At 38.3% G+C, this 8,236-nt stretch overlaps 1 protein-coding gene across 1 annotated transcript; it reads right to left on the bottom strand.

Moving 5' to 3' along the window:
* Nucleotides 1-1,262: 1,262 nt before the first annotated feature.
* Nucleotides 1,263-6,960, bottom strand: LOC149026321 (glyceraldehyde-3-phosphate dehydrogenase GAPCP1, chloroplastic-like). The gene is made up of 14 exons (XM_089146614.1): nt 6,647-6,960; nt 6,192-6,286; nt 6,038-6,105; nt 5,907-5,945; nt 3,935-4,035; nt 3,728-3,840; nt 3,425-3,524; nt 3,200-3,346; nt 3,026-3,086; nt 2,657-2,754; nt 2,395-2,537; nt 2,225-2,308; nt 1,887-1,976; nt 1,263-1,801 (listed from the first exon to the last, which is right to left on the bottom strand). The coding sequence occupies exons 1-14, from the start codon at nt 6,749-6,751 to the stop codon at nt 1,747-1,749; spliced, it is 1,299 nt and encodes a 432-aa protein (XP_089002740.1). The 5' UTR covers nt 6,752-6,960; the 3' UTR covers nt 1,263-1,746.
* Nucleotides 6,961-8,236: the final 1,276 nt, after the last annotated feature.

The raw sequence follows: 8,236 nt of genomic DNA, 5'->3' as shown, positions 1-8,236 counted from the left end.
GAAACAGATTACTAGAAATCGAAAATCTGTTTCATTGATCCCCCGATTGAACTATATCGAAAAAGAAAAGAGAAAAAATCTCCTGATTGGAGTCAAAATGGTGGCGTAGCTATCATCATTGAACCAAAAAAGGTAGAAGAGAGTTGCATTATCGTACACAACGTTTGTTTTTGAATCTGAAGAACATATCGTGGAAATCATTACCGACTCAGCAATGCTTGGATGGTGCAGCCCATGTCCTCAAACTTTGCTAATGTTTCGGATGAGGGAGTTGGTCCTCCTCGAACCAGTTTCAAAGTCTTCTTGGATGCATCTAGGGATAGCTCTTCACAAAAGGCAGATAGAAGTTGCATTATTTAGAGTCTATGGGTCAATTTATTTGGGCAAGAATCTTTTGTTGTTTTGGTTTTTTAGCAATTGTAATAGAGTTTATTGTTTTGGTTTTTAGCAATTGTAATAGAGCTTGAAACTCTTAGGGATGTTGTTTATGCCACTCTTGAACTACAGATATCATAGGTGTCTTTCACTCTAATTGTCTTCTATCTATAAAGGCCTTAAATGGTCAAACTCAGTCTTTGGACTAGATTAGCAAAGGATGCTCACCCTCTAGCTTTTGTCTGATACTCTTTCAATGAATTTCTGTTTGACAAAAAAAAAAAATTAAAAATTAAAAAAAATTTAAAAAAAAAAAAAGAAAGAAAAAAAAGAAAAAGCAAAGGCTGCTCGCAATTTGTATGTGTTTACATCCCAAAGACTATAGATCAGTCTCCCTCACTTCTGATTATCATTCTCGGTTAGAGATTTTAATGGCGATGGAGAGTAAACTCAAATCTGATAGCAGTGCAGAAAAGATCCCCTGCAATTTTTGCAGTGAAGAGCTCACAGTCTTGTACCGTACCGCTAATACTACAAAGTCTGTTTATTCTGTGTCGGAATTTACGGACACAGTAATAGAAAAGCAGAAGGAAAAACTAGCACGAATGCTAGCAAATCTAATGCCATTCCCCTAAACTGAATCTAGTTTAAATGAGTCATTTTTTTCTCTTGGTAGAGGCTTAAATGAGATTTGAAATCATACATCAGATCAACCAGAAAAATAGTAATCCCAGCATCAGTGATGAAACAAGATAGAAAGCAACAGAAGATATGATGTAGAGAGAGGAAGAATCCAAAACAGTTCTTGTAAACAGGTGATAGCCATCACAAGCAAGTTCCGCCAGCAGATTCACCGGCAGCCACAGCTCGGTGAGGCTACAGTTTCCTAGTTAATAAAAGAGACTAATTAATTCACTATGCTTATGTAGATTATGAAGACAACCCTGAATAAATCTTTCATAGAACTTCAAAAGGAAAAATAAAATCAATACATCTGCTAGTGTTTGACTCCTACATTGAAGGGAATGTATTATTTAAGTCGTACAGAGGAGACAAACCTTTTCGATGTCTCCCATCTGGCAATATTTCTGGATAACTTATCAAAGCTACAGTTCTCACAAAATAACAAAAAAACAAAAAACAAAACTGATCAAAGCTACAGAGCCTTTTTTTTATGAAAATCAGAGCCATAGCTTCCCCCAAACTCTTTAGGGAACAAACTGCTAATCAGCTCAATCCTCCAAAAACTTTCATAAAAAGATTCAACTCCCCAAAAATGTCGTCTACTAAAATTTATAATTGAAAAGCTCACCAGCACCAGCGTTAGCCGAACTGGTGCTGAACCTACAACATGTGGCCCAAGCGACTCTATCATTTCTCAGCAGCCACCAATGCCATGTGCTCAATCAAGTCCAACACTCGATTACTGCATAAACACAAACAAAAACTTTCATTTTCAAAGAGAGAGAGAGAATTTGTGCAAATGCAAGAGAGGGCGAGAGAGTGCATACCTGTAACCCCACTCATTATCATACCATGAAACAAACTTCATGAAGGAGTTACTTAGTCCAATTCCAGCCTTCGCATCAAATATGCTTGACCTGCGAGAAAAGTGCCAATCATTACAGAAACCAAAAAACAAAAAAACACTTCAAGACCCCACCCTGACAACATGGATAGACTTGGCCAATTGAGCTCACAGGCAACTTGTAATCACCCAAAGTAGATCTTAAAATAATTTTTATTATTATTTTTTTTTTTTTGGGTAGAAGATCTTAGAAGTATTGTTACTGTTGCAATAATAATAACAGATATCACATAAATTATCATTGCAGACAAATTATATTACCTGGTGTCACCAACAAAATCGTTAGAAACAACATCTTCATCCGTGTAACCAAGAATGCCTTTCAACTGTTCTTCTGATGCCTGTCTGTTTAGATAGGATTTTAGTTGTGAGTGTGCAGGAAGAAGTTTCAGAAGATTGCTGGACATTTAGTAAAAACAAGATAAACATACTTTATCACTGCCTTCACATCCTCATATGAAGCACTTTTCTCGAGTCGGCAAGTTAAGTCCACGACTGAAACATTTGAGGTTGGGACACGGAAGGCCATCCCAGTGAGCTTGCCATTGAGTGCTGGAAGAACTTTGCCAACAGCCTACAATTCCAAATCATATCTATTATACTCCCAAAAGAAGGCAAGGATTTTTTTTTCCCTTCTTCTAATTTCAGTATTCTTGATTGCTTCACCAGGTATCGAGAATCTGTCAATCATACCTTTGCAGCCCCAGTGGAACTCGGGATGATATTTTGAGCAGCACCACGGCCACCTCGCCAGTCCTTCATTGAGGGCCCATCTACAGTCTTCTGAGTTGCTGAAAAATAAGTGATACTGATTACCACCTTATGTCTACAATTCCACTCACAAGTAGGGGTCTTGCATTTGTATGCACAAAGACATCTTGTGCACACAAAAGTTGAAAGGCATAAAAAGCATACAGCAGTGGCATACTATGTCTGCATTTCTGTTTGTGTTCATGGCTTCATGCTTACAAAAGACACCATGTGTTTGTCTAAAGGTATGGGGTGTTTCTTTATATATTTCATTTTACATTAAAGGGGGATGGGGATGGGGGAGAGAGAAACCTGTCGTTGCATGAACAGTTGTCATGAGGCCTTCTACAATACCAAACTCCTCATGGACAACCTACAATGTTGTTGCCAATAAATAGTACTGAATGAGGAATAACAGAAAATAAATACACTTTTAAGCAATATTGAAGGAAATGGAACCCATTAACCAGATAAATGAAGTCAGACCTTGGCAAGTGGAGCAAGACAATTGGTGGTACAGCTAGCATTAGAAACAATGTTCATGCTAGGCTTGTAGGTCTTCTCATTTACCCCTACAACGAACATGGGTGCATCAGCCGAGGGAGCTGAAATGACTACTTTCTTGGCTCCACCCTAAAGAAGCATAGAAATGAAAATTTTCAGCTACAGATGCTGTTGCAGGGCCAAATATACAGGACAGAAAGAACCAACCTTCAAGTGAAATGATGCTTTTTCCATAGTTGTAAATATGCCAGATGACTCAACAACATAGTCAACTCCAAAGTCACCCCATGGGATCTCTGATGGATCCCTGCGGACAGAAATGCAAGGGATTATATTTCTCACAAAGTAAAGCACTAACCATCATACTAGCGCATGAAGTGAGCCAAACACTATAACTAATGTCATCCAAAAAATAATTTGAATCGCAGTGGTAGTTTGCATAGGATGGTGGGGAAATCCTGCCAGTAGCCCAACAACTTGCCACTAAATATTGCAAACTACAGCCATTACCTTCTGCTGATAACTTTAATCTGCTTCCCATTGATTTGCAAAGTAGATTCATCAACAACATTGATGGTTCCCTCGAATCTACCATGTGTTGAGTCAAACTTAAACATGTAAGCCTGGCAACAGGAAGAAAAATTGGTCATCACCAAAACTATGGATCTGCTTGAAAAGAGTAAGCTACAATCATTAAAAGAAAGAACAAATCCTTACCATATACTTTGCATCAATAAAGGGGTCATTTACAGCTACCACCTCAATGTCATCCCTAGTTGTTGCAATGCGCAAGACCAGCCTCCCAATGCGACCAAAACCTTCACAAATGGTGAACATTTGATCCTTTACAAAACTCAAGAAACATATTTCTGTAATTCATATTTCAAAATGCTACAACAGCAACAACAAACTCAGCTGGGGTTGGCCACATGGATTCCGACAAAAACACATAGGAGTAAACAAATGAGGGGGAAATTGAGAAGGGGGGGGGGTTAAGCAATGAAAGAAATGAGGAAAGCAGGACAGGAAATGAGATGAAAATGACAAATGAAAAGAAAATTTAAGAGGAAAGTAAGAGGAAAAAAGGCACAAAAGCTAGTCAAGAGAATTCGCAGCTAATCGGGTTTGCTATGGCGTTCCTTGCCCTTTCTTTGTATTTCCTCTTTTTTTTTTGGTAAAGAGTTCCTCGCCCTGAAATAGGCCCTATACAAGGTCATACTTCGGGCACAACCCAGACTACTTCTCCTGTGGTCATTTTAGGCCAGCATTGCTCTTTTAGCTCCCTCAAACAGATCCAGAATAACAAAAATAGCAGGACCACACACCCCCCCCCCAACCCCCCCCAGAAACTCCCAAAGCCTTTATCTGGGACGAGATATCCAGGAATCCTACATGCCCTCCTGATTCATGTACAGACCTCATGGACCTACACTGTCCAGCCCAGCCTTTTTCCTAAGAATAATATCATGAAGACGTAAAAGCTGTAACAGCAAGCTCTACAATCTGAATATCTAGTAATAAATACAGAAATTAGAAAGAAATCAAAGACATACACATTCATGCACCCATTAACAACATTTTCATCTGCAATACACCTCTTTGCTTCTTTACCAGGTGTTTACTAAGTGTGAGGGTTCGAGTATTAGCATGTATTTAAGGGCACCATTCTCTCCCTTGTTCTTTTTCTTTACCTTTTTCTAAAGGTTAGATGATCACTCCCATAATTATCCTTAAAAAGACATGTTTCAATGATATCCAAAACTTTGTCTACAACTCTTGCAAAAATGAAGTTCTTAAAGTTTATGACCATAGTCGGGATCAAAAATCTAGTTCAAAATAAAGAACTCTAATATCCTTCAGAAAAAACATAGTCACCATATCTAATTAATTTGTTTGATAGTAAATAGGTAAGAACATTTGAAATAATATTGACATATTAAACTATGAAAAAATATAAGTAATCTCAGCATAAGGCTGACTAAATTTTCAAACCTCTTAAAAGGTTTTGAGCTTCAAACAAGTTACTGCTGAGAATTCAGCTAAGCTATTCCTGCAATTCAACTGAAGTGGATTCAGTATCATCCTTCGATGGATTAGAAGGGCAGAGACAGCATCACTTGCTCCCATCTGATCGCAACAAATTTCAAAAAAGATAAAAATAATCTTACTTTAGTTAATATTATCCAGAATTAATGAATGTTTGTTCTTACTTGGAAACCTTAACTGACTGATGGAAGATGCACAGCAAGCAAACAAAAACATGATGGGTTTTCCCATGACTAGAACAATTTAAGGGATCTCATAAATCCAGCTACTTTCGTGTAGGGGATCTATGGAACTGTCAGCTTTGTGAAGTAGAACAGAATTCGGACTCTGATCTCTGGGTGTCAGAGGCTTGGAAGCTCTGGTTACAAAAAGGTTTTGACTTCAGGGATAGCAAGTGACTTCCTTTTTCCTTTACTCCTAATTTGAAAGATACCATTTTAAACCCTTATTTAATGCATATATATACAAACACATCCGCTAAAGCTAGCAAAACATCAAGTGAAGGTCCCCAATCTAACTTAAAATCTTAAATAAGATCACATGAACCACAGAGAAGTCAGAAAGCCTTCCATTAATTTCAGGTTTGTGGTCTAACTTAAGCAATAGATAAGATCATATAAACCAAAGGTCTCAGAAAGCTTACCATTGATTCCAACCTTCGTCTTGCTACTGCTCCTTGATCCTAAACCCAAGAAAGGGGAAGTAGACAAAATTAAAACCCAAACCTTCTACAAGCCTAAGGAATAGGAAGCTTGCGAATAATACTACTCTTACGCTGAACTGTAGGGGGCACCTCAGTAGCTGTGGCTCTGATAGGGTGAATACTCTTGGCACTGCATTTTCTGCAAAGTTCAAGACAGGAGATAAGCTTTTGTAATCTCAAAGCTATAGCAGCATGGAAAATGAGATAAAATGAAAGACGCTTAACTGTATGGAAGATGATTTACAAGAAACACTGGTACCGAAAATGCTAGTGTCAAGCCTAACCGAATCCAGACTTGAATTAATGCTAACACGAGATACCTGAGAAAGACGAAATCAAACATAAGGGCATTGAACTTTCATGGTAAGAAAAGCACATTAGCGATTCGTGAGTTACGAACTATTTAACCACAAAAGTATCAAAGATTTCATAACTGAAGAAAGAGACAGAGATCAGCTGTACACGCTATAGATCTTACGGATTATGAACCGCAGACTTCAGATAAAGAAGTGAATAGAACTACATTTAAACGTCAACGGTACATCCCTTACAGCTTAAAAGAAAAGCAGCATTTCCATCGAAACCAAATAAAACGGCTAGAAAATTCAAAAGGGCAAACGATTTATTAATTCACTACGCAACCATTAAATCAAATCAAAGGATGAAAAAAGGAAAATGACCTTGCAAAATGCAGAACCACGAACTCCAGAATCAAAGTGAGAAAGCTCACTTCGAGGAGCTTCGATCACAGGAGTTGCAGATCTGATCAGAGTAGAGAAAGCCATGGTTTTACCAAGAAACACCAGAAGCCCTAAGCAGGGTATTTAGCGAAGCAACCTGACAATGAGTGGAGATCTCGAAGTGATCGTTCCAACTCCAACTCGAAATAATCGAAGAGAAAGACTGGTTGCGGAGATTCTTATTGAGCACTGGGAAACGAAAAACGCGAGGGTTAGGTACGGGTTTAAAAAACAGATCAGACCGAATCTTATGGGATTCAAATCGGTGTCCAAGTACCCTAAAATCGCTGGTCCTGAGCTGACTCAATGCTTAAATCCAAAAACAGGGTATATTTTTTAATATTATGTTTTGAATCTGATCAATCGTCTTCTTGGAATCAAGATAATCACAGAAATTTCCGATTCTGTCCGATTCCAACTCTTTGGAATTACGCGGTAAGGTTCCACTTCCACCGTCTCGCCTGTGGATCTTGTTGTAGTCAATGATGAGTTGGTAAGTGATAACAAGAACTCAACCAACTCAACCAACGCAGAGAATATAAGAGGCTCGGTTTATTTGACCAAAAAAATAATATATATATAAGAGGCTCGGTTTGAATAATGAACGTTAATTGGACTATACAATAATGAACATTAATTGGGATTCGGATTTTCGGACCGTATTACCGGGGGTGGTGGTCTAGTGGTCCCAAGCTCACTCCCAAGTGGACCAAATCTGATGTCCCATGTTCGAATCCCTTATGCTCCTTTGTTTCTTGCATTGGATAGTTGTGTGTTCTTTGACCTAGGCATGGTGCTACTGGCTTCTGTGGACTATACTAAGCCTCCGGTAGGGCTCCGCTGATAGGGCCAATGCTTGCATTGGTAGTGCATAGGGCTAATGATTCAAATCTCCAGACTCATCTAACCAAACAAGCCCTTAAAGAATTACCTAATATTCGGCATTAAAGCTGAGTACCTTGTCACACATGGACCTCGTTAACATCAACACATTCCAAGGCCTTAAGTTCTGTAGTGTTTATGTTGTCCACCGATGGGCATTAGCTGGATTGAATGTATAAGACAGTGGGTTTAAGCATATCCTTGGCAAGGTGCGAAATATCACCCGGTTCGCTACCCGGCGAACCGAACGAAAAGGCGAAATATTGCCGAAATCTCGGCGATATTTTGCCCCTCCCCTGGTTTCGGAGGTAATTTTGGTCATTTGAACCCAAAATTGATGTAAATATGTGGTAAATTTGAATTATTTCCTATAGATTTTTCAATTTAAATTCTCTTGCCTAGCCACATTTAACATGTTATCTTTCAATGCCTAAATCATTCGGACATAATTGGAATGATTATCCATTCACTTTAAATATTCTATTATAAAATCCCTTCATAATCTAAATTGTTTCCAAAAATTATTTCATGTATATACTCTTCCCTAACCACATTTGGCATGTTGACTTTTGAAGACTAAATCACTAGAATATAATTGGTAAGATTGCTCATTAATTTTGAAGATTTTGCTATAAAATGTCTTTCTAA

The sequence above is a fragment of the Hakea prostrata genome, chromosome 2 (assembly GCF_041222555.1).
Source record: "Hakea prostrata isolate BN-2017 chromosome 2, UWA_Hpros_2, whole genome shotgun sequence".
NCBI classification, from domain to species: domain Eukaryota; kingdom Viridiplantae; phylum Streptophyta; class Magnoliopsida; order Proteales; family Proteaceae; genus Hakea; species Hakea prostrata.
The sequence above is the reverse complement of the archived record's forward strand: the minus strand, read 5'-3'. Positions and strand labels throughout refer to the sequence as shown.

What these genes read in the sequence shown, in the direction of transcription:
- LOC149026321 (XM_089146614.1), bottom strand. Translation starts at nt 6,751, where the DNA reads ATGGCTTTCTCTACTCTGATCAGATCTGCAACTCCTGTGATCGAAGCT. An exon ending in ATTAAAGTTATCAGCAGAAG is followed by an intron (nt 3,525 to 3,727) that starts GTAATGGCTGTA and finishes TTCTGTCCGCAG; the next exon opens with GGATCCATCAGAGATCCCAT. An exon ending in GTTCCACTGGGGCTGCAAAG is followed by an intron (nt 2,538 to 2,656) that starts GTATGATTGACA and finishes TTGGAATTGTAG; the next exon opens with GCTGTTGGCAAAGTTCTTCC.